This window comes from Leopardus geoffroyi, chromosome B1, assembly GCF_018350155.1.
Source record: "Leopardus geoffroyi isolate Oge1 chromosome B1, O.geoffroyi_Oge1_pat1.0, whole genome shotgun sequence".
Classification (NCBI taxonomy): Eukaryota; Metazoa; Chordata; class Mammalia; order Carnivora; family Felidae; genus Leopardus; species Leopardus geoffroyi.
The window spans coordinates 189,240,108-189,267,557 of NC_059327.1; the positions used below are offsets into that span (position 1 = coordinate 189,240,108).

At 39.9% G+C, this 27,450-nt stretch overlaps 1 protein-coding gene across 5 annotated transcripts in view; it reads left to right on the forward strand.

Moving 5' to 3' along the window:
* KCNIP4 (potassium voltage-gated channel interacting protein 4) overlaps positions 1-27,450 on the forward strand; it is a 1,166,197-nt gene that overhangs the window by 1,035,502 nt on the left and 103,245 nt on the right. For all 5 annotated transcript variants that reach the window (XM_045474391.1, XM_045474395.1, XM_045474394.1 and 2 more), the window contains one exon: positions 19,820-19,944. In XM_045474391.1, the coding sequence (XP_045330347.1) occupies positions 19,820-19,944 (125 nt within the window). The remainder of the gene's footprint in view (positions 1-19,819; positions 19,945-27,450) is intronic.

Sequence of the window (27,450 nt, forward strand, 5' to 3'; positions counted from 1 at the left end):
AACAAAGGGCCAATACTCCTTCAAAATTCCGTTTTATTTTCCACAGAGGCAAGTAAGAAAGCGTCTTCATTCCTCAGGGCAGGAAAGTGAGATTTATCAATATTATGCAAATAACAAAAGAAAAAATCTCCTACAGAAAGGGCCCTAAACTCCTGCTGAGTTATGGAGCACTTGGATCTCTAAAGAACCTGAGAGTTTGGAGCGGGTCTAGGAAGACTTGTAGCATCGTCTCACATCTGGTTTCCAGACTCCTCTGTCACCATCGGGGAGCCACGCTGCTTCTTCAAGGAGACACCCATTTGGTGGTTGCCAACTTTGAAGAGCATTCTTCCTCACGCTGTGCCCAAATCAGCCTCCTTTTTAACTTCCAACCATGTTGGTTCCAGTCCAATGCTTGAGAGTAATCTGTAGCACCTGCTCCTTCCTCCACAGGATGACCTTCCTCCTCTGCCCCCTTCTCCTTCAGCACTGGGAGGGTGAGTGGTTGATTCACAAAAGTCACTCCTGTTCATGGCAGTAGATTTATAAAGTATAAAAAAAGATAAGAAATCACACACACACACACACACAACACATTCCTAATCCTAGTATACCCCTCTGCCTTGAAGTAACTGCAAATAATAAATAATATCTTTTTCCATTGATGTGTGTGCATTAATGATATCATCTATACCAAATTTTATCCTTCTCTTACATTGCATACTTTCAAAATACTAACCTTGTTTTTAAAACTATATTGTCATTCTTAATGGCAGCACATTATTACATTGAAAAGTGACTATATACTATCTTTGACCACATTCCCTGGCTTCTGAATATTTAGATTTTTTTTTCCTTTTCCCTTTTTATCCCATAATATAAATAGCACTGAGATAAACATCTCTGTGTATACATCCGTGTATGTCTTTTAGATTATTTTTCTCCTGGATTTTTGGAATTATTGGAGAAAAGCACTAAATTATGTGAATGCGAGCTTCCTCATGTATATTAGTAAATTGTTTTTTGCGTTAGCCTTTTAAATATTTAGACACATTGTGCATATTATTTGTTGAGGGGTTTTTTTGTTACATGGATATAATATCATCAATATTTGGAAACTATAGTAATTTTTTTTTCATTTTTATTTATTTTCGGGACAGAGAGAGACAGAGCATGAACGGGGGAGGGGCAGAGAGAGGGAGACACAGAATCGGAAACAGGCTCCAGGCTCTGAGCCATCAGCCCAGAGCCTGACACGGGGCTCGAACTCACGGACCGCGAGATCGTGACCTGAGCTGAAGTCGGACGCTTAACCGACTGCGCCACCCAGGCGCCCCTATAGTAATTTTTTAAATGCAGACTTGAAATATTTGTTCTGCTGTTTGCCCTTCAAATGAAAGCATTAAAAGAAGTAGCACATGACACGGAGTTTCTACATGAAACATTATTATAGACATTATTAAATTTTTGAAAATCAAACATATTACTCATCTTTAACAAAAGGCAAAAATAATAAGCCCCAACCTTCTCGTGTGAAAGCACACATCTTGGCTTTGATGCTTGTCAGGCAGATATCAAATTCTAAGTGCCTTGGAAAGAGGTTGGGGAACAACAAACCTGCCTCTGAGAAGGAGGTGGCAGATCGAATCAGGACAGGAACTGAGGCTGGGGACACCTGGGCTGTGCGTTAAGGATTAGCTTTCAAGTTTTGGCCCTGTGCCCAATTTCAAGCCAAACTGTCCACTGCTCTTTGAGCACCCATCTCTAGATGCAGAAAAGAGCCCTAGCCAGCTATTGGTGGCCTGGTCACCTGCACCCAATCCCCCTCCCCGACTTTCTTGTATCATTCATTGGAAGCTGTCCACTTGCTGAAATTAAAATCAGCTTTCTTTCACCTTATGCTCCCCACCCACCATCTTACTAGCCACTAAAGTCTGGCCAATTTTCTCTTTGAAATATCCTTTAAGTGGACTTCTATTTTGTGCTAGGGCTCTTGCTCAGACCCTCGTTATGCCTTCCAAGAACTACTGAAAGAGGCAGATGGAGGCAGGGTGGGCTTTAATGTCCTTGTGGCATATATCTGAATTCCTGTTGTGCCTTCTAGTAACAAAAATGGCTGGAGTTATTTAATTAAATTATTTGGCCCCTTAGTTTCCTTACTTGGTCATTTGTTTCACATTATTATTATTATTATTATTATTTTGAGAGACCATGTTTTGCCCACACAATTCTAGGGACTGGCTTTATATTGGAGGATTAAGACACATTAATTCACTGCCTTCATGGAGAGTATATGGGAAGAAAGATGATAAACATGAAAACAAAGATAATCTTAGATGGTGATGGGTATTATAAAGTAAACCTGTGGCAAAATGATGGAAACTGAATGTTGGTAGAAGAGCTACTTTGAGTCAAGGAAAGCTTCTTTGATGGGGTTACTTTTGAGACCCAAAAACAAGAGGAGGCCAGTAGCATAAGGGTCTGGAGAGAAAGTTCCAAGGAAGAGACTACAGCAAGAGCAAAGGCTCTAAGGACGAAAGGAGCATAACTCATTTGTGGTACAAGAAAGACCGTTGTGATCATCAGAGAAATGGGTTGTTATGGGATGAAACAAGATAATTCATACAAAGTACTTAGTACATGAAACATCACCAGTATGAATATACAAGTATTAACTCAGTTGACAGTCCCAATCGCCTTCTGAGGCAGATGTACTGTTTTACTCTGATGCACTATTTTCTTCTAATGGCTGAGAAAACTGAGGCACAGAGAAGTTAGATAATTTTTCCAATCAACAGAGTTGGGATTCTGACTCCAGAGCCTGCTGTCTTCATCACTTTATCAAGCTGAGATTCACCAGCTACCCCTGATACTGATTGTGGAAGCCTCTTTAGGTGTGTAATTATAGCTCAGTTTCCTATTTTGAATTACAAATCTTCAAATAGGAAGGAATGGTGGGAAAGCATTAGGTCTGGCCCTCTACATCCAGAAACATAGGTCATACATCCCCATTTCACAATTGAGACCCCTGTGTCCTGAAAGGGTTTTAATGACTTGTGAAGAATCTATAACTAAGAAGTTGGAATAAACGCACACCCCAAATCCTCTTAGTCCCATGATACAGATGCACTTATTGAATGGCTGCAAGATATAGGACTGTCATAGCAATAGAAGAACTCTTCCGGAAAAAATTCAAGGAGAGAGTGAAGGGGAATTTCTGTCTAAGCAAAAGTTCATCTTATTTTACATGTTTTAAGTATTTATTATAACAATAGCAACAGCAACAATAGCCTATTACAAGGAGTATAGCCTATTACAAGGAGTATAGCCTATTTTATATATGAGAAAACTGAGATCTATATAAAAGAAAGAATTTTCTCAAAATAACAGAGCTATTAAAGAAATCTAAGAGGAGAGACTTGACTCAGGTCCAGTACTTTCCAACACTGAAATTCTGTGATTTAGTATCAATCAGAGTCCAGGCAGGAAACAAGGCACACTTTAATAGGGCCATCAAAGGGAATTTAATGGAGGGATTATTTGCAAAGTTACAGGCAGGAATTGACCCAACAAGGCTGGTGAAACACCCAAGTCTAGTAGGAGTGAAGTCATCATTTCTGTACTGTTACCAGAGAGGAAGAAAGCCATAGCTACAGCTATAACAAGCAGAGAGGGTTTCACAATAGGGATTCTGGCCCTTGGAAGAGGAAAGCAGCCACTATAGCCCAATCTCCACCAAGGAGGGATCCCAGAGGGATTCCTCCTCTCTGATCTCCTGTTTGTGCTTCCCTTTGGCCAGAGGGTGAGAAGTTGAGATAATATCCATAGATGCCAGTCTCCCAGACCTAGGACAGCATGTAGAAGGATAGAGAGTGGCTTCAGAGGCCAAATGGAGATTTTCCAGACTCTATGTATCTTGGAAGCCATGGATTGGTGATCTACAGGACCAGTATCAATTCTCAGTCATGCTGCTCTTCTCAGAAGTTTTGTTCCCAATTCCATGATAGGCTGACAGCTGGCTGATAAAATCTGCTGGTATTCAGTAGACAATTTTAGGTTTAAGGACTTCCACTAGCTATTTCATGAACAGCTTAGTATCAAGAAATCCCTAGCTCCTATATTCTGGGTGAGCACAAATACTTTTTTCTTAAAAAAAAAAAAAAAAATGCTGTCAAGTCTTTGACTATATCTCTGTATCTCCTTATCAGATAACTCTGGGTAATTTTCTTTGTCTCTCTATGCCCCAGTTTTGTTTTTGTAAAGTAATCATTTTCCCTATTTATTCAAAGGACATTATTGTGACCAAAAGATTACTTACTAGACAATAATCAGGAACCAATGCAAAGATAAAATATTAAGCACTTGATTTTATGTATTTATATTTATATACATGTTTTTATTTAAGTTCATTTCATAATATCTTCCCAGTAAATCTGGGCACCCCCATTCAATCAAAATGACTGATTCACTAAATGAAAGCTTCATTCCAGTGGCTTTTGTTGTTGGTTTGAACACAGGAGAGGGGATGCAACAAAATAATTTTGGGGCTAGACTACTCATAACCCAGAAGCCATAATCAGCATATTACCTTGCATAATTGCAAAACATAATTTCCTAACTTTTACTTCAGATTTTGGTATCAAAGACAGCACAACATTTCTGTGTGTTTTGTTTTGCCTGGTGGCATATTGATGATCATGGAAAGTTTTAGATGTCTCTCTTGGCAGAAAAAGCATCAACGCTTGGCTGTTGGAGAATTTGTTTTCAAAAAGTGACTTAAACTGCTAACATGCTGCCAATTAAAAATACAACAGTAACCTCCAGGAATTTTTTTTTTTTTAATGTGTAACTTCCTCACGATTAATTAACCTCATGTTAATTCTTTAGTGACTTTAAGTAAAAACTCTGACTGGACATATAGTCGGGAAAATTTTTGGAGGAACAAAAGTATAACTCATGAAGTTTTGTAAACTTAAGTTGCAAGGAGAAAGCAAGGTCCTTTAATTTTGTTTTATGTATGAGCCTTAAAAATGTTATGTTCAAATACTCAGATGTTATTTTTAATTATTTAACAAGCATCTAGTACTTACTATGGGGTTGGTACAGTTCTAAGCGCTTTGCACTGTTTAACTCATTGTAACTTAAAATAGTCCTATAAGACAGACTCCCTTTATCAGTCCCATTTTACAGAGTAGGAAAATGAAGGCTGAGAATCACGTTATCAGTAAGTGGTGTGGGGGTGGGGGAAAAGGTTGACCCAGAAGTTGAGCTCCAGAGTCTGTACTTTACCAGTTCTCTAGTTATGTTCAATGTTTTGATTGGCTTTAGAGGTTTGTTTGTTTTTTTTCCACTTATCTGCTCCAACATAAGTTAAGCCTTGTGCACCCCAGATTGTCCAGAGAAATGGTGGTAGCCCCTTGAATGAGTTCTTTCTGCTCTCTGGACCTTAGTCTCACCATCTACAAAGGAGAAGCACAGACTGTGCCTCAAGTCTCCTTCCAGGTCTAGCATTGCAGGAGCCAATGAGATGGCACCTTTTATTCTTGGCTGTGACAAATGGTGGATGCTTCAAAGGTAGCATAAAATTTCCTCCTTTCGTGGCATTTCACCACCAATGAGAAGCAGGAAGTGGGAAAACTTAGAAACTCCACGTAACCCAGATTTCATACCAGTTGGCACTATCATTTACTTGCTGTAAACTATGTGTTTTACTAATCTGAATATTTGTCCCTTTTTTCTTTATTTTTTTAATATTTACTTACTTTTGAGAGGGAGAGAGAGACAGAGTGTGAGTGGGGGAGGTGTGGAGAAAGAGAGAGAGAGAGAGAGAGAGAGAGAGAATCTGAAGTAGGCTCCAGGCTCTGAGCTGTCAGCACACAGACCAACATGGGGCTCGAACCCATGAGCTGTGAGATCATGACTTGAGCCGAGCAGAAGTTGGACACTTAACCGACGGAGCCACCCAGGAACCCCTGCCCCTGTCTTTTTTATGGTCTTTAATAGTTTCTAAAATTCTGTATCCTGATTATATCATTCCATCTTCATAAAACTCCTGGGAGAATGACAGATCACGAGGTTATACTCTCCATGTTGCAAACTAAAAAATGGAGAGATAAAGTGGCTTATCCAAAGTCACATAATGTATTTAGTAACAAATAGAAAGATGAGCATTCTTTTTCCTGGTCAATCATATATTTACCAAAAATCTTCATTAAACCATGAATGACTCTTCGTATAAGAAAGACAGAGACAGGAGTCCCAGGACAGCTGGTTTACTGGATTTCCTGTCAACATGGCATACATTTATGGAGCACTATTTGAAAAGCAATACTTCCAGGAACAGGAGAAACTAGTATTACACTTATGTTAACTAACCAGAATTTAAATAAACACTTTAAGCAAGCAAACAAACAAACAGAATCAGACTTGTGAATCTGGAGAACAAACTGATGGTTGCCAGAGTGAAGGGGGAGAGGATGGGCAAAATAGCTTAAGGGGGGTGGGAGACACAGGCTTCCACTTATGAAATTATGGAATGAATAAGTCACAGGAATAAAAGGCACAGCATAGGGAATATAGTCAATGGTGTTTTAATAGCGATGTATGGTGACAGATGGTAGCTACACTTGTGGGGAGCAGAGCATCGTGTATAAACTTGTCAAATCACTGTGTTGTACACCTGAAACTAATGTGACACAATGTGTCTACTATACTCAAAGAAAAATTACTAAAATTAGTAGTGGAAGGGAGAGGATAGATGTGGGACACATGGTGGAGATACAGATGGACACACTGGGAAACAGTTGGTACCACTGAGGTAAGACAGGAAAGGGGCAAAGTGATTCTACCAAAAGGATAATTGGGGGCATTAAGCAAGATGAGGAACAGAGAAGGTCACAAAAATGGGTTAAGATGATGATTTTATTTTCTACAAATTGGCTTAAAGTGTCTGAAGAACAAAAACCATTCTTGAAACAAGCTTTATTTTTAACTGGTGTGTCTTTTCTTTCCAGGTTACTTCTATGATTAAGTCTGTTGCTTCCCACTGGATTTTTCTACTATTTTCTTACTGTTAATGTGGGCCAAAGGGGTAGAGTTATAACTATTTATAAGAAGTTACATAGAAGCTTAGAGAACCAAAAGCCTTCTCTAATTTTTCTTTTATTAATAATTTTAGGATTGGTCACTCATGCACTTTCTAATAGGAGTTATAAATACCTATTTTCCATTAGCATTGACCTAAGAAGTGACATTTGGGCTGAACATGAATCCAGTCAATGCCAGTTTCTGCCTGTTTCATTTAAAAAGTGAAATGGGAGCCTAACACTTCAGACTCAATTTTACACTCCACCAGGTCTATAAAATACAAAGCATTGCTATGTTAGCTGCTTAGATTGCAGGTTAAAGTTTAACTTTCTTACTTTCGAATTGCCTTCTGCCAGTGGATATAGAGCAGCAAGTGTGATAGGCAGAAGTACTTTACACGAGCATTGGTCCGTCTTCGCTTCCATGCTTCCAGAAAAAAAAAAAAAAGAATAAGACAAGTTCTGGGGCTAAATAGGCAGAGGAACTTATTCACCTTTCAGCAAAGAGTTTGAGCCTTTGGGTAGAAAAAACAATTCCATGGTACATTGTAGTGTTCTCTGAATCTGCTCGACGGTAGACATTCTCCAGTGAGTGTTCCTGGAAGTAATAAAATCACATTTAATTTATCTCAGTGACAGTGAAAAATTAATGAACACTTTAGGTGAACAGATGTTAGAAGGATGAGTGGCAAAATCATCATAATAACAGAAAGCATGCACGTAGAGTCCTATGGTGCATCTTATGCTATGCAAATCCTTTGTATGTATTATTATATTTAATCTTTAGTTATTTTTCATTCAGTAGGAGATAGAATTATTTTGTTGTTGTTGTTGGCATTTACTCCCTTAGTAATATCACTGAGTTTCAGGGTCTTGTGTATGATTTATATGGTGATGACTCTGACATTTACATCTTTAGCCCTGACCATGATTCTCAACTCCGGACCCATATATCCATCCAGTCAGCTGACAACTCCAGTTGGATGTCCAATTAGTGACTCTTCCATTAGAAGGAAGGCCTACATGAGCAAGGATTTTGTTGTTGTTGTTGTTGGTGGTGGTGGTGGTCATTCTAGTGTCCATAGTGCCTTGAACAGTGCACCTGGCTCATAATAGGCACTCAATAAATAATTAAATGAATGAAAGAACGGACAAATTGTCTCTAATATCCAGAACTATGCTAGACATTAGTGGTAACAACATAACCGGGATAGATCTCTTGTCTCCAGATGGTCACATCACAGAAGAAATGACAGATATCCAAGCAGGTCAATGATCTAAAGCACTCAGAGCTGAAAATAGACAACCATGCATGCTGCGTGGGAGTCTGAGAATGCCTTTGCTCTCGAAGCCTCATCCACATTGAGATGATCCTTAAAGAGAATAGAGGGAGAAGAGGAGAAAGAAAGGCAGATCCATGTAGAAAGAGATGGTGCAAGCTAGAGGATTAAAGTTGACAATGCAGGCTGCGTTCAGAGAATAGCAAAGAGTCCAAGAGATGATGTCATAAGGTGTGTGGGGAAAAATGACAGGCAGTAAAGAGAAATTATTGTCTCAAATTCCATTCCAAACACTGGTCCTTATTCCTTTGTTAAGACCAAACTGAAAGGGTATAAAAAGTCTATTTTATTTATTTTTTAAAAAATTTTTAATTGTTTATTTATTTTTGAGGGAGACAGAGTGTAAGCAGGGGAGGGGCAGAGAGAGAGGGAGGCACAGCATCAGAAGCAGGCTCCCGGCTCTGAGCTGTCAGCACAGAGCCTGATGCAGGGCTCGAACTCCTGAGCCGAAGTCGGATGCTTAACTGACTGAGCCAACCAGGCACCCCTAAAAGGTCTATTTTAAATGCTTTCTACACATTATTTCATTTCAATCTCTTGACAGTCCTTTGCAGTAAGTCCTATGATTGTCCTCCTTTATGGATGAAGAAACTGAGGCATAGAGAGGCTAAGGCACTTTGCCCAAGGTTACAGAGCTAACAAAAGTCAGCAAAGGGATTCAAACTCAAGAAGTATAATAACAGACTCCCCACTCCTGAAGATTCTAGAACAATGCTTCACTAGTAAGTGTGCAATAATTATTAATAATCATAATTGCTTCCCTTTATTGATCACTGTATGTAATTCAAACAGTCTCTCAAAACAACTTCATGAAATTTATATGAATATTATTCCCAGTTCATAGATTTTAAAATTGAGGTTTGGGGAGTTCAAACACATCATCCAGGATCAGAATTGATAAATAGACTCGGGAGAGAGAAATTGGAGCCACTGAATAATTTGCTAGAACGAGTGCTCCCAGGCACCTTTCTCTTTATTGTAAGGGTGGCAATAGATGTTTCTGTCATTAACACTCGTAGTTCTACAAACAAGAACAATACTATGATTGTTTATTATGTGCAAGTCACACATACGAGCTCATTTAATGCCCAAGGTCCCCCTACACTATACTATCAGGTTAGATTTTATGCTCACCTTTATACCATTGAACGTATGGCAGATGTAAGGCACAGAGAGTCTTGCTAACTTATCCTAGTCACACATAAATGCCCAGATGATATGTGGACTAAGCAATTGGCCTTTCTCTAAACCAAGAACTAGCTTAAACCTAGAAGGAACATAGCATAACCTAGATCACTGCTCAGTTTTCCTAATGCCCTGTTTTAAATAGGACCATGACAGATAAATGCTTTGTGGCAAAGAGTTACTGGCATCCCTGATATTAGCCCCAAGACATCCCCCCGATACGCCGCAAGATATGCAGCAATTTATTACTAACCTTACCCAAACTCTTTTTAACTCCCTAGGTAATAGACTCCAGCTGTTTATTCTCTACTTACTAAAGCAACACAAAACCCAGTAACATCTTATGAATTGAACGTTATATTTTACGTAAATAAAATTTCTATCTGTCTAGTTCATACCTGATAATGAGTGTTAACTAGACTTACTGTGGTGATCATTTTGCAAAATATGCAAATGTTGAGTCATTATGTTCTATAGCTAAAACTAGTATAATGTTATATATCAATTATACCTAAATAAACAAATGAATACATAAAATGTCCATATGTTTATTCTTCTACAATGGGTTTTAAATTAATGTTTTAAAAATGTATCACTTGTATATTACCTTCTGAAAAAAAGTAAAGAGAATAAAGCCTTTTCCTAATGACCAAGATCAAAATTTGGTCATTGACTGATTTCCTGTTATTATTACTTACTATAATATGTGCCTTTCCAACTTTATGTTTCCTCCTCTGTTCTCAGGCAATCAGCTGTCACTTCTAGACTTTAGAGTCACTAAACTTGGGTTTAAGTCCTCACTTATAGCTTCCAACTTCTATGTCCTTTGTAAGTTGCAACATTTCTTCCAACATTGATTTCCCTCATCCGTAAAAGTAGGGTGACAATATTTGTGCATAGGGTAACCGTGAGGTTTAGCTATAATAATGAAACTGAAAATAATTTTGTTTACTACAAAGAACCAGCTGCCAAATGTTAGGTATTATTATTGTGACTGTGGGCTTCTTTTAGTTTGCATTCCCCCATCCTATCCCCAGCTGCTTCCAATGTGGAGTTAGAAGTGTATTCAAATTGTGGCTATAATATGCATGGGGACATCCTTAATGAGATAGGACTTGTGACAGGCATGTGGCAAATTGCTGTATGAGGAGTCAAGGAGAGCGGGATCTAGGCCCAGATCTGCTGCCAATGTGCCCAAAGGCCTTTGACATACAACCAGTAGTGCTAACACTCTATATTTTAATATAAATTTACAAAGTCAAGGGGCCGGATTCAAAAGCTGTTCAATGCGAGGGTGGCTAGGTGGCTCAGTTGAGTGTCAGACTCTTGATTTCGGCTCAGGTCGTATCTTGCCTCAGGTCATGATCTCACGGTTCCTGAGATCCTGCACTGTCAGTGTGGAACCTGCTTGGGATTTTCTCCCTCTCTCTCTCTCTGCCCCTCCCAGCTCATGCTCTCTCTCTCTCTCTCTCTCTCTCTCTCAAAATAAATAAAGAGAAAAAAAAAAAAAGAACTTCAATTCTAAGGTAACTCTATTTTCTGCCTAGAGCCTCTTTGCTACTAATTTTCTGATTCTAGGTTGGGTGTGTGATTTCCAGATAAGTGAAGGATCATTCTCCTTCCTTGTCTTTGGCAGGCGGAACAACACAATAGTTACTTATGTGAATCTTTGCACCGGACTATCCGGAGTTCATGCTCTGGCCATGTAACCTTGGGCAAGTTACTTCATCTCTCTGTGCCAGTGTCTTCATCTGTAGAACAGAATTTAGTGTCCATAGTGTGCTGATGGGGATTTTAGGAGTTAATATAAGTAAAGTGCTTACACAGAGCAAACACTATAAAAAATGCTGTTATTGTTATTTGATTTTAGAGACAAACTAGAGAAAGTCTGTCAAACTTGAAGAGAAAATTTTTTGTTAGGCCATTTTTAATTTGGTGAGCTATCATGGGCTTTCTTCATCTCTCTCCATGTTTCACTGTTTTTTAAATTTTCTCTTTGATCGTATTTCCTCTCAGCTGTTGACTTTCCTGGCTAGAATATCAATCTGTTGGGTCTATCTTTATGTGTAAGTTCAATCACATCCCTTGTTTCCTTCTTCCCAAACCCCAGCATTTCTACTGTAGATTTTCTCTCTGTGTATAATGACTTGCAATATAATTTTTACATTGCTCATTTACCAAAGAGCAAGTTAGACCCACCATCTAGGAAATCAGAGCTTCTATCATAAGGAGTCACGCATGGCTTGCTGCAGTAATAATATGGTTAACACTAATAACAAGCGTTCCAATTAGGTGATTCTATTTTAAAATCTAAGCTTGTGTGAAGAGTTATTATTTATGTTTCTAAATAAGGTAGAGACAATCCATTCATAAGTTCTGTGAAAAATATCTCCAGCCATTTACCTCTGAGTAGTTATATTTTATAAGTGCTTGAATTCGGTCATGAAATTGGAGAGTGATTCAAGCTCTCCTGGAACGGAGATTTCAGCGTCATTGCCCACAACCACCTCTAACAGAAGACATTCAAACTAATTGGCCATTTTGAAAATACTTTTCATTTCCTATCTGATATATATTTATGTAAATGTTGAATAGTATAAAGTACTAATTATAAAGGGCTTTCTTGGTCCCAACATCTTTTCAGGGCCAGAACTGAATAAACACATGTCTGACTAACAAAAATTGGGGGGATTCTAGTTGTTCAGGGTGGTCTGGGATGTGCTAGGCCTCCCACAGTGTTTTGGGTGGATTGATTGCTTTCTACTCTTGGTCTGTGCTCCATTAGCTTGGAGTTAATTTCTCATGTACTCTGCATGTGCAACTGAAAATAGCTCTGGGTGGGTGGATGGGTGTGTGGTCATGAACACAGCAAGAGTCAAGAGGCTCCCATATCTTCCTTTTTTTGAGATAAAGCATTTAATGTTGGCAAAGTTTAAACAGTTGCTTACAGCACTTGTCCCAGGTTTGAACTCCCCATCGAGAGAAGTCAAATGATTGAACAGAAAATAGGAAGACAGGTTTGTGTCAGATCTCACCTCCCCCACTTATCAGTTCTGCGGACTTCAGCAAATTCCTTAATCGTGAAAACCAGTTTCCTCAACTGAGTACAACGCCGGCCCCTCTGATACTGTGAAGGTTGGAGCTAAGGAATGGAGCGCTGGTGTATGTGGCATCCTATCAATGCCTGTTCAAAGTTCTAAAATAGGAAGAAAGAGAGGAAAGAAATTCCATCGGTGCCATGTGCAATAGCTTTTGAAATCTTCACATGGACAGCTTTATCTCTGTCCTGCTGGGTCAAATGTGAACATTAACGAAACAATAGCTAACATCTTCTCCTTATTCTAGCAGGTCTCACAAATAGTTTCCAATATGTAATAGCCAAGAATCTTTAAGCACTATTTAGCATAAATCTAAAACCTGGAGTAAAAATCACCCCCACCTCCAATAACTGCCGCCGAACCAAGCTTCTGTAAATCATTTGTAACATTATCATTAGGAGGTGATCACCCTCATCATGATTTTATTGCCACACTGATTAAGTCACAATTAAACCAATTTAATAAATGGTAAACATTGGGAATAAAGACTCAAAGGTTACTTTTATACATGAGATAAAGCAATATAAGTCAAGCCAGCTGAATCTTTGGCTAGCCAAATCAATTTCAGCTCAAATAGAATTAAAATAATTTTTTTAATGTTTATTTATTTTTGAGCAAGAGACAGAGTGGGAGTCAGGGAGGGGCAGAGAGAGAGAGAGGGAGACAGAATACGAAGCAGGCTCCAGGCTCTGAGCTGTCAGCACAGAGCCCCACAAGGGGTCAGAACCCATGAACCGTGAGATCGTGACCTGAGCCGAAGTCAGATGCTTAACCGACTGAGCCACCCAGGAACCCCTCAAATAGAATTTAAAAGTCATGGTATTTATGATTCATTTTATAATAAAAAATGGATACATTATGTAAAGAAGGGTCATGTTGTATTAAGAAATCCTATAGATACATCTACTATGTTTGGGAGGCTTATTCATTGATTTCCCTTTTTTTTTTTTTTTTAATTGAGCATCTTTAGTGTGCCTAACTAGATACTGTCAGACTCATGTAGCCAGTGGTCTGGCAGGACCTAGGTAGAAGGAGGCAGTAGCCTCCCAGTGTCCATGCTATGACTAAGCAAGTCTCCTCTCTGTGTGCCCAGCCTGCGTTCTAAACCAACTTTCCGAAGGGAGTGACATTGTTCATAAAATGGTTTTATATCAGCATTACAGCCTTTGTTTCCAAAACCTGTTTTAGGGAGGCAGACCTCACACTCATATTTGTTTGTAAAGCAAGATGTTCTGTAGTTATGTTCTGGAGGGTATGGTTTGATCTCGGGTAGAGTCAGGTTTGCATAAGTGTAGGTCGGGCAGTAATCTGGTGTACTGTAAGAGAAGTTGTGAGAAGGAGGAGAAAGACGCCTATTTTTAAAACTCATTCTGTAAATTCCAATTTCCAGCCCACCTGAGTCACGACCTGAAGGGACTATTTACTCAGACGTAGGACAACCTTGGCCCTGAGAGAGTTAAATCTAGGAAACAAATAACAAAAAGAGACAGCTGGGAAGCTCAAGGATGTCTGGGTTTGGGAATTAGTTGTCTGATTAAAATTAAATCTGTTAGAAGATTCATGAATTAAAATGCTGTTTGTATTCAGCTTGTCTCGGGATGCAAAAGCAGCACAGAATTAGCAACTCAGCAAGATGCCTGCCTACTTAAATCTTGGCAGAGGCCTGAACATGATTCAGGTGGCCAGGGTCCCACCTGGTTCTGGTTTTAATCTCGGACAAACCACCCAGCCTTCTTGAACCTCCATTTCTGGGCAGCCAAATGTGTCAAAGCAAACAGACTTTTCGGTGTTTTTCCACCTCTGAGACAGCATCCCTTCCACACCTATTCTCTTTGTTTCTAAATCAGTACAGTTTCAACAGCCACCATGGTGATCTCTCAAAGGCGCTCAGACATGTTTCCCCTGAGGTATGGGGGGTTCACTGGCAGCCTGAAACATTTTTCTGCTAGGATTTTAGACCAAAATATATAACTGTTGCCATCTCTAAAACCAGGGATCAAATCCCAGCTCTTTCCCTTACTAGCTATGTGACCCTGAGTAAATTACTTAAGCTCTGTAAGTCCCAGTTTATTCCTTGTAAAATAAGGGCAAGAATAGGTCTCCCACAGCATTTTTATCAGTATTAAAATGAGATGATACACAGTCAGACTTAGAGCAAAAGCTCTCTGTAGAGTCATGATTTTTATTAACAATCTCAGCAGAATGCTTAAAAAGTTGGACTTTAAGGTGCTAAAGACACCTGTGTGCCTCATGACTAACCAGTGATTTGACCTCGAACAAGTTAGACCTTCCAAACCATAGTTTTCTCATCTATAAAACGGGGATGCAGATCCCTCTTTTGAAGGGTGTTGCAAAGATTAGATGATATCATTGGCTTCCCGACTGTCTCGTGCTCACTGAGCAAACTTTGCGGGTAACAAGACCCGCTTTTATTAGTGTTGTGGATCATTTGAATATATGTGGGTGTATCCGTTTCCTAGGACTAGCATAACAGAATGCCACTGACTGGAGGGCTTGAACAGCAAACTTATGTTCTCACAGTGCTGGAGGCTACAAGTCCAAAATCAAGATGCCTGCAGAGTTGGTTTCTCCTGACACCTCTCCCACTGGCTTGCAGATGGCTGCTTCCTTGCTGTGCTCACACACGGCCTTTCCTGTGTGTGTGTGTATTCCTGGTGTCTCTCTCTCTTCTTATAAAGACACCAGTTACATTGGATCAGGGTCCCTATGACCCCATTTAATGTTAACACTGCCTTAAAAGCTATATCTCTAGGGGCACCTGGGTGGCTCAGTCGGCTGAGTGTCCGACTTTGGCTCAGGTCATGATCTCTCACCGTTCGTGAGTTCAAGGCCCATGTCAGACTTTGCCCTGATGTTGGGGAGCCTGCTTCAGATTCTGTCTCCTTATCTCTCTGTCCCTCTGCTAGCTCACACCCACTCTCTATCTCAAAATTAAATAAACATTAAAAAAAAACCTTTTAAAAGCTGTATCTATACATACAGCCATATTGGAGGTTAAGCCTTCAACATACAAATTTTAAGGGGACACAATTCAACCCACAATGGGGCCAGAAGCCAGAATGCTGGGATTAAGGAGAAAGCAGGAGGTAGAAAATGGGCCCAGTGGACCTAGACCACTTTTCTGAGACATTTGACAGTGCAGAAAGGAGAGGAGAAAAAAAAGGTTATTTTTATCATTGTTACTTCTGTGTTGAGAGAAAATATGACAAAGTAGAAATAACATTTGGGGCACCTGGGTGGCGCAGTCGGTTAAGCGTCTGACTTCAGCCAGGTCACGATCTCGCTGTCCGTGAGTTCGAGCCCCGCGTCGGGCTCTGGGCTGATGGCTCAGAGCCTGGAGCCTGTTTCCGATTCTGTGTCTCCCTCTCTCTCTGCCCCGCCCCCGTTCATGCTCTGTCTCTCTCTGTACCAAAAATAAATAAACGTTGAAAAAAAAAATTTAAAAAAAAAAAAAAAAAGAAAGAAAGAACATTTGACATCATGGATTTGGGTGTAAACCCTGTGTCTATAATTCTCCTATGTGACATCTGGTCACTCATTTTTTTCACCTCTATAAGACTGAGTATCATATGTGTAAAAAAATGGACAATTATGGGGTGCCTAGGTTAAGTGACCAACTTCAGCTCAGGTCATGATCTCATGGTTCATGGGTTCGAGTCCCGCATCGGGCTCTGTGCTGAATGCTTGCTTAGAGCCTGGAGCCTGCTTTGGATTCTATGTCTTCTTCTCTCTCTGCCCCTCCCCTGCTTGTGCTCTGTCTCACTCCATCTCTCAAAAATAAATAAGTGTATAAAAAAATGTTTTTAGTGGACAATTATATTTGAGGTTATTTTGAGGACTTGAGTTATATCAATGGAGCACCTAGCCCATCTCCTAGCACATAACAAAGGCTCAATAAATGTTAAGCACTGTATTAAAATCCTCCCAAATGCATGGTCTTAAAGTGAACTCTGGAGAGCACGGCATGATTCTGCACAGGAGGGTGAGGAGGCTGGAAGGTTCCACAGGTTTCACAGTCCTGTGCAGAATCATGCTGTGCTCTCCAGTTTGCCTGCAGGAATCAGCCATGAGGGAGTGAGGCGGTGTTGCTTTTTTAACTTATGCTGGTGATTGCTGATGATTCCAGGTATGTTTTTAGAGCCTGTCAGCCTTCTAGATATAGAAACAGCCCTTTGGCAGGTAAGAGTCATTAAGAAGTAAGGTACCAGTCAGCTGGGAGAACAAGAGTCCGCAGGCAGTTGCTTCGAGTGTGGTGCTTTGAATACTGCGTATGATGCCCATCCTATCACACACTTAATTCAATTACACTGACCCTCCGGCTCTGGGTTTTTTGTCTCAGTCTCAGCATCAGCAAGTCTGTGACAGCTGGAGGGAAACACTGTGTTGGTGATGCGGTTCAGATTGCTGTGTGGTTACAGAGGCCAAGGAGTGAATGCACTGTTTTGTTTCTTTCCAGTGGGAGGGTCAGTGGGTCTAGAGAAGGTTATGCTATGATTAAACGACTACTCTGAAAATATGATTAAAAATGCCCCTGCTTTTGCCTATACTGTGTTTCTCAGAACAATGCATGGTGAACACAGTAATTCCAAAGAAGGCATTTAAGGTCTACCAATGGTCCACAAACCTCAGTTTGAGAAATGATTTTCTAGAGGGCAGCTAAGGTTCAAGAGGTTCCAGGGGAATAGAAACTTCAGTAGTAACATCATTTGCTTACTGATTCATTGATTCACCATACAATTCTTGAGTGACTATGGGGCATCCGACTCTGTTGGGTCCAGAGGATATACAGATCTGTAAGGCTTTGCCCCTGTCTTCAAGGGACTCACAATGCATAAGACAGGCATGAACAGGTCATAATGTCATGTTTTGAATGCTGCATAAGAAATACGTATGGTGTGAGAAGTCTGCCTAGGGAGCTACCAGTTCTGCATGGTGCAGCAATCTGGAAAGGCTTGAGAGGAGGGAGTAATATTTGAATTAGATCAGTATACACACACACACACACACACATGCGCACACACATACACACAATATAATTATTATAAATTATATTGTAAATGACACAAAGGAAGCTTACGTGAGAATATTTTTCAAGAAAGCAGAGTCTATCTATTATCTATTTACATTGCATCTGCTCCACAGCTTTTATTCCTGCATTACAATATTTATTTATTTACTTACTTATTTATTCTGCAACTACAATAACAACAACACCGTCTAATTCATTGGATCAACAGAAATCTTAGGGAGCACCTCCTCGCTAAGCTCAGGACTTCTTGAGTAGAATCAACCCATTCCACTCAAATGTTCCAGTGAATGAAGGAGAAAATTGAAGGAGCCCCACTTGGGCTTTTTTGATTTTCCCCATAAAGCCCAATCTGAGGTCAATTTGTTAATGCCTAGCTGCCATTTCCCCACTACTTTCAGACCTTTGCACATCCTTCAGGTGCATATCTCGCTTACTTTCTCATCAATTTTATGCTTGTCAGCTCAAGTTTATTCTTGGGCTTCCCATCTTTTCATGTCCCATTTATTATTCTTATCCATCCGTCACTATTCTGCAGCTTTTCCATCTCACTGCTCCAAAATAATCTATTATAATATGAAAAGTACAAAGCACATGTCTGATTTTATCCCCTCTTCCTCATTTTGACAAACACATCCATTCCAAGTATTTGTTTGATCACAATTATTGGTCTTTTGCAAACTTGAGGGAAGTCATTAGGACATCCCAACATTAGAGTTCTGCTGAAACTAACTTTTCCCTGCTATGTGATAGCTCTGCCCCAACACTGCACTTAGTGAGACAGGGCAGGAAGTAGGTACAGGTGTTGGCGAGAGGCAGCATTAAGTATCAAAATGGTGGGACTTTTAACAACAATGACATTTCCAACTGACACATGAGACCTGGAGTTGGAGCGCTAGTGGCCTGGGTGCAGAGCTAATGAAAAGGAGCTCTTCTCCTGAACCTCACTTGTCTGAGTTAGGAATCCATAGCTAAGAGGAAGGAATATAATGGAGGCTAGCAAGTCATGGTGTCAGAGCTGGTCCTGGATACTTCTGTCCCTGGTGAGTTATTTAGCTAAGGTGTCGATTGGACTATGGCAAGAAGAATTTCTTAGGCCTCCATTGGGCCCCACTGCAAAGAAGGTAAAATTAATCAAGGACGGTATACTTTAAGACCTGAGCACCCAGATCCTAACATATTCCATCACCTCCCATCTCGTGTTCTACATAACTCTAGGGCAAATATGTAGAGGTTACCAGATGTGACTTGTGGGGAAAAGGAAAATGGAAAAATACCCTTTGGGGTCAATTGGGTTAAACAAAGTTAACCAGAATTGTTTATTGCAGGTCCTCTGGAAAATTAATTTCCACTGTTTTGGTCTCAAACTACGTTAATATTTACAGCATTTCCAAAATTTATATGGACACAAAATTGTTTTTACATAGAGCATCTTTGAAAAATTATAGTGTAAATATAACTCACAAAGCAAAGTTCAATATTTTAGAGGTTATTTCTAGCTATAGACTCCCCTGGCTGCAGAATACAGTCTAGCCAGAAGTTCCCCCCAGTCCAGTCCATCCAGCACCCATGAAGACTGGTTTTATGCCAGTCAAATCGGGGGCTGGTTACTTTATTCACTTCAGCACCCGACCTGACTATTTGTATCCCCAAGCCAAATATTTGATTTCAGTGGAATCCTCAGAGAGTATTGCAGAGTCCCACCTCATAGTTGTGTGACACATAGGGTGGAACTAATTGTCATTGAACTGAAATTCCATTTTATAACCAGTATTTGTTATATGCACAAATTTCTGGTTTTAAGGTTATTCGTGACTTTGTGCACTTTTCAAACTGTAGTATAAAAATGCTAGTCTCGTAATACCTAATGATTAGAGTTTGTGGGGAAGAAATATTATGTGGTATTGTCTTAGCTTCATTCTGTAAGTTATGGGAAATGTAAAGACTATATTAGCCATATGAGAATCCTTCCTCTGGAAAAATCACAGACGTCCAGTAAATGTTTCATTGTTTTCCTGTGTTGTTGTGTGTAAGTATTGGTGAGCCATGACTGTTCTTCAGACTCTTTTTGGTTCTTCTCCACAGACAGCGTGGAAGATGAACTGGAGATGGCCACCGTCCGGCATCGGCCTGAGGCTCTGGAGCTTCTGGAAGCCCAGAGCAAATTTACCAAGAAGGAGCTCCAGATTCTTTACAGAGGATTTAAGAATGTAAGGACTTTCTTTTTGACTTTATTTTCACACTATGCTTCTGTGAGAGCCCCATCATATGCACATTTCAAACAGATCTTTCCTAGATATGAATATTGTCAATATCCATTTGGACTTTGAGTCATTTTGGCACAAGAATGCTCTACAATGTGGGTGGACATTCTTACTCAATTCAATTCTAAGTAGTTTTTTTTTTCTTTTTTGGCTATAATTACATCATTCCAATAAGCTTCAATTATTTCTACATTACTGAACTATATAGTCTCATGTTTGACTTGAATCTTGACTATAGATTAAGGCCCATCAAACAACACCATTCCTAGCATTGGAGAAGAGTCACTATAAGTTTCTAAAAGACCATGCTACCAATGACGCTAGACCACAGGTGTCTGTAGGTCATCCCTGCATCTGGTTCTTTGTGATCCAGGTACACCCATGATTCTCCTTTCTGAGTGGATCATCTTCAAAAGCGGTGATAGTCCATACATACCAGAGGGTGAGGGTGAGAGACAATGAATGGTCTGGACAATTGATCAGGGACATACTCTCATTGAATACTTGGTATGTTGTGTTCGGTATTAACCTAGATACTGTAGGTTATTCAAAAGTCAGAAAAGATATTCTTCTGTTCTCAAGCTCGTGGTCTATAGGGAGAGAAGTCTTATCATGAATTTATGAATTTATTTATGAAAGCATTTCATCCTTAAAAGTATCAAATTGTTGTATATCAAATGGCATACATAGGCCAACATGTATTATGTACTTACACATATATAAACCATAGTAGCTACAGGTACCCTTTGAGATCCAAATTAAATTACATTGATGCCTCCTCAAGTCTTCCCCCTAACAGCACCATTACATGGCCTGTGGACTCTATAGTGTCCAAAGAGTTCTGCTAATTCCATCCTCTTCCAATCTGACCGCCTCAGTTGCTACCTCTGTCCATCCTCATGCAGACCAGATGAGAAATTCCACCTCTTCTATGGTATCTACGCAAAAATTTCCCCAGGGAATTGGTAACCCTGGTCGACTTTTCAGAATATTTTTATAGGGTGCCATCATGCATATTGCACACATACTTCCAGCATCTCGCTGACTCCACGGGGTCTCTGTCCACCCCATTTCTGCTCCTCACTACTCTCCTTGCCTGGGCATTCTAAATCTCTGTCTCCCCATTACTAATCTGAAGCCTGGTTCTCTGCTAACACCCAAGCTTTTGTGGGGGTAGGCTGAGTGGGAAGGGGGGGAGATGTCACGGAGGCAGGCACTTGCTCCACACAGACGGGACTCTCACTAAAAGAATCTTGATGTGCAGTCTCTCAAGATGACACATGTAAATCAACATGCATAAAGAGAAAGGGGCTTTGAAAATGAGGCTAGAGAATTATTAGTCACATCTATGCTGCACAGTTTGCAGAGAGAGCAAACACAAAAAGCAGCTGCGAAGACTACTGGCCACAGCAATCAGATACAGAATGGTTGTCAAATAAAGAAAAACTTAATCCAACCCCTCAGAATCCCTGCTACGTTATCACTCCACTGCTGTGACTGTAGGTCTCTCCGTTTGGGGTCGGGCTGCCTTTCATCCCGTTTGTTGCAAATTGAAATCATGATTACTGCCATCGTTAACCTCCAGAGGCAGCATCTCTGCGGGTTGGTCTTCTCCAAGTGGCACTTCACAGAAATTGTGCAGGCTCTGACTGTCTGCAGTCTTTTGTTTTTGTTTTTTATCTTATTTTTATTGCTCTCTTTTATTTTTGTTTTTGCCCACTTATCCTCTTTTCTTCCTCTTCTCCTCTCCTCCTTTTCCAAACACCTTTTCTTTCCCCATTTCCCACCCTTCTGATCTTTGCTCTATTTCTTTTTCCTGTGTTCACTCCTTCCTACCTCCTTTGTCTCTTCTCCTTGTTATTTCACTTTATTTCCTTTATTTCACTTCTCCCCTTTCCTTCCTCTTTTCCCATTTTTCTCTTCTCTCTTCATCAAGTTATCTGCCCCCCCCCCATTTTGCCCCATGAGAAACTTCCATTGGACCCGAATGTGCCCAAAGCATATTCACATACTCCTTTACAACAAAGGACTCCACGATTAGCGCAGAAAATATTAATTGATGTCTCTGATAAATAAAACACAGTTGTTCTTTACATTTTGGTTATTTTCCCTTAGTCAAATGTACAACTCTAATAAATATACCCTGGAATATATCAAGAGAGGCATGAAAGCAGAGAAGTGGCACTCATGTTTTACAGGATGGCAGCAATCTGAACCAGCTTAGCATCAGAGAAAGCAAACCGACTACTCTTGGTTTCCTGAACACCAATTATCTTAAGTGCATAAAATCAAAAACTCATTTCCATGGAACAAATTGGGTTATTTATTTTTATTTATTTTTAATTTTTTTAAGTTTATTTATTTTTTGAGAGACAGAGGGAGACAGAGCATGAGCAGGGGAGGGGCAGAGAGAGAGGGAGTCACAGAATCCAAAGCAGGCTCCAGGCTCTGAGCTGGCAGCACAGAGCCTGATATGGGTCTCAAACTTGTGAACCGCGAGATCATGCGGTTCCAACTGAGCCACCCAGGCACCCCCCCAACATAGACTGTTTACTAAAAATTGGGAATGGGAGGAAGGAAAGATAGTAAGAGAAAATTTCTCAGCCTGTCACTCTGTCTTACCCACTCAATCACCCCTGCATTTTTAGTTCTCTTACCACCTGCTGAACTGAGTCTCAAATCTAAGCAGCTGATAGAAATGGAGAATGTAATACAGTGTTTTTCAGCCTTTTGAGTGCCTTGCAATCAAACAAAGGTTTTCTAAAACACAGATTGCTGAGCCCCAGCCTCAAAGATTCTGATTTAGTAGGTCTGAGATTGGGTTGAAGAATTTGTATTTCCCATATTTCCCAGGTGATGCTAATGCTGCTGGTTTGGGGACCACACTTTAAGAATCACTGTGAAGCTATCATAAGCTTTGGGGATACTCAGACTCAGGTCCATATCTTACTTGTTTAAGCAGCTCCCTCTGAATCGGTGGCCTGTGTCCCTTATCTCTACAAATTGGGATAACAATATGTGCATTGCCTGAGGTTTGTTTCATTTTGGCTTTTTTTTTAATTTTCTGTTTTTGAGAAATTCAGATAATAAAAATGAAGTTCAATAAAAAATAAGTATTATAATATGTCTTCAAATAGTCAACCTCAGTTTTGTGTTCCATCAAAGTGGGGCAGTCATGGTTGACCTACATACTCCCCCACAGTGTTTTGGGTTTTGAGCTACATAACTATGTATTAGAAAGGATGCTGAAAGATACAAGGTATTCTCTCCATTCAGCATCTTCAAACTTAACTGAAAGTTGAAATCATGCCAGGACCTTTAAAAATTACAAATAGTTTGGTACCATGCTTGGTGATTCTGATATAATTGCTCTGGGAAGAAGCTTGAGCATCAGGATTTATAAAGCTCTCCAGGTAATTATAATGTGCAGCCAAGATTCAGAAACAAGGAACTAGAAGATCCTCGTCATGAGGTGCTTCTGTGATGTGACCTAATTGTGATGAGTCCTATAATGCCAAATAACAATGGTTAGACTAGCTACATTGGAACCTTATGATGTCCTTGGTGGGTTTCCACCCCTTGATGGGATGTATGTGTAGGTAGGTAACAGGTCTTGCCTCTGATTATTCTGACTCAGTTAAATCTGAGGTAATAGTAATTTTTTCTAAATTTCTTAATTTAAAAAAATCCCATTTAATATATAACTAACATAAAGCCACATTTGATAACCACTGACCCAGCAGATCATAGGAGTATCTAGATACATGATTCATAAACTTGATTTGCTGTTCTCTTTCAAAAGCAAGCGTAACTTCAGTTCAGTTTTAGGTGATCATGAATGGTCTTTTGGGGCAGTAAGTTTTAATATGGCTATGCCTCTTTGAAATTTACTTTCATTAATTAATAATTTACAGCATATTCTTCCCATTGTTCAAGGCACGGGGTGAGAATTACAAGAAGTTAGACCTAATGCTTTGGACACCTTGGTCTTTCCTGTCCCACATCATTTCCTCCTTCTTTTTCTTTTACTACTTTGAACTATAATAGATCAATGTATCCATTAGATTCAAATATATCTTTAAGGTATCACTTTAATTCTTGTTAATGTCTTTTTTTTCCCTAAAAATGCTAATTTCTTTTCTACCTAAAGATGAAGGATGTTTGTATTAGTTTTTTATTGTATGTAACAAATTACCACATATTTACTGACTTAAAAAACATGCATTTGTCATCTCACAGTTTTGAGGGTAAGGAGTCCAGAAGCAACTTAACTGGATTCTATGTTTAGAGTCTCACAAAGCTGCAATCAAGGTGTTGATTAGGCAACACTTCTTTCTGGATCCTCGATCCTCTTCCCAGCACACATGGTTGTTGGCCAAATTCATTTCCCTGTGATTGTATTTTTGAGAGCCCCACTCTCCTGCTGGATGTCATCCTGGAGCCACTCACCATTCATCTCCTGGTGGCTGCCTCTGATCCCTTGCTGGTGGCCTTCTTGCAGACTGTCTCAAAACATGGCAGCTCACTTCTTCAAAGCCAGCAACAGAGAGTCTCTCTAGTCTGCTAAAGCAGAGTCTTATATGATACAACATAGTCATGGGCAGGACATCTTATTCCACCAGTTTTGTATATTCCAGCACTCAAGACAAGGAGATTAAAAAGAATCACCATAGAGTCACCATAGAGTGTGTCTATCACAGCAGTGTTCCTGAGGAGACAGCAACCCCAGGAGCCAGCAGCTGAAGCAGCTGATTAAATCTGAAGTCACATCTCAAGCATGGTTAATCCCCAACCTCGGTGTTGTGCCTAAAATCCTGACACCTCCTTGGGGATTTTACCAGTAGTGGCACCAAACTTTTCCTTGATTTCTGCAAGAAGTTTGATGTTGTGGCCAAAGGAACCAGCAGGAGATAAATGTGTTTTGACGGGTTTTTTTCCTACACCACTTGAAGACTTTGAGAACTCATTGCATCTTTAAAAATAGATGAAGAGAACTGAGGATGAAATTATAGGGGTCTACATTTTTTACAAAGTACCTTTATATAAAAAGCACTGAGTCCCACTTATGGTGGAAAGGGAGGCAGGAGGAGTTTAGCACATGCTTGAAAAAGAGCGGGATATGGTGTTTAGGATAGAGAAATAAGCTGCTAATTGCATAAGGCAATTGCTCTTTTGTCACGAGCCCTTGGAGTTATTCTTGAGGCTTCACAGACTGATTGTGTAACCTTCAGTAAATCACTTCATCCCTGGCAGCTTCTGTCTCCCTGTCAGCAAATTAGGGATTAAGATCTTTTCTTCCAATCATGAAGGGGGGTGGGTAATAATTGGTTTTGTTCTGCTCTTGAAAGACTCAGATAAAAGATCTTCCTTAAGTGCAAAGTATTACTCATGTACTTTAGAATCAAGGTATAAGACCAGAGTTAAAATGTTATTTTTCTTTGCCCTAGCAGAATTTTATGTCAGACTTCTAGGAAGCAAGGCTTTCTGAGAAGTTTGTTTACCGGTCTCAGCAGATAAACATGGCTGCCCTTCTGACTTCCAAAGACTGGCATGGTACAAGTGCTTTACTGGACTCAAACCTTTCAACTGACATTTTCTACATTGGGCAGGTAGTTTAGCTTCTCTGAACATCAAATTCTCCTTCCAAGATTCAGGCTATTAATACCCATGCAAATGAGAAGATGATGAAAAATATTTTGCATAATTTCTTTCATTGAGAGTGTGCTCAATAGATATTAGAGCCCTTCAGCTCTTTCCTACTCATCCCACTAAGTACAAAAGTAACTAAAATCAAAATGAACATCCCGAGATGTCATCTTGAAGTATATTACCTTACACAAGAGTTTATATTAAATATATTCTGTGACATTTGGATGCTTCTTGCTTTGTTTGTTTTTGTTTGTTTGTTTTGTTTTGTTTTCTTGAAACTAATTAGTGTCATGCTAAACTTTTGAAACCATGTGAGGGACGTAAATTGAAATATGTACGTGTCTCATCTACAGTCAATTCCACCTTGTTGGAGATAAGTACACTTAGCTTTCTTCTTTATTCCTTGACATATTTTTATATGCATGCATTTCATTGTTTGCATAAGGATTCTTTTGACACAAATGGTTTTGACACTACCTGTATCCTACAGATTGATTATTTTTACTTAACAATGAGCAATTGTGAATATTTATTTTCAAGCAACCATTATATCCATGTTGGTCAGGAGGTCCCTGTTCAGGGACACTTTCAGCCTGACCTGGAAGATGGTCTAGTGGATCAGCACACCAGTTCTCAGCCTCCTCTTTGTTTGCCTGGGGAGTCCCATAGGGGAGGCAGCAGTTTGGGCACTGCCCTTCTACCTTATCCCTGTCCAGGGATTTGCCATTTTAAGGGCTGAACCAACCCTTTGCCACACCAGTACCCACAGCTGTCCCTCTCCCCACCTCCACCCCCCAAAAAAGGAGAGAGAAATGAAAGTGGACAAAGGACCTTATTTCTGTTCAACCTATGAGTTTCCTAAAAACCATGTCCTGAGCCTGATTCATCTTGATATACTCTACTCCTAATGCCAAGTGGCTGGCCTGTTGTATCACTCAGTATCTGATTTTAGTATGAAAGTACTAGATCCTGGTAACAGATAAAAGTCAGTTTGCATCACCCATATAATGCCTAACTTTGGAGTGCCTGGATGGCTCAGTTGATTAAGCATCCGACTTCGGCTCAGGTCATGATCTTATAGTTCATAGGTTTGAGCCCCGCGACAGGCTCTGTGCTGAAAGCTCAGAGCCTGGAGCCTGCTTTGGATTCTGTGTCTCATTCTCTCTCTGCCCCTTCCCTGCTTGTGCTCTGTCTCTCTCTCTCTCTCAAAAATAAATAAACATTAATTTTTTTTAAATTAAAAAAATAATAAAATAAAATACCCTTTACATTCATTAAATGAATATTCAGGATATATTCATTAAATATATATGCAGGATATTTAACTCTTGTTTGTTGAGAAAACCTATATTTTCTCAATAAGTGTTACCTTTCCATGTATCTAGTCACCTAGAAACTCAGATGTCTTTCTGGATTCTTTCCTCAGACCTGTTGCATCTAATTAATCTCCAAGTTCAGTCAATTTTTTAGTCTACCCCTTCCTTTTCCTACACACAGCCCATGTCTCTCTGTTATTTCTCGTCTGCATTGCCATAATGAGCTCCCAGTCTCCTGGAGTCCAGTCTTACCTTCCTCTCAAACAGTCTTCACAGTGTCACTGAAGGCATCTTTCTAAAGATCTTGTTGATTCCTACTTACAACCAATTAATGTCTGTCCATTACCATTAGGAGATAGACTCAAGCGTCTTATGCACTCATCCAACATATATTTGTTGAGTATCTACTATAAGTCCAACCCTGAGTTAGATTCTCTCTGTACTACAGTGACCCAAGTAGCTTTTGCTTACTTTCCCAGTCTTGTCT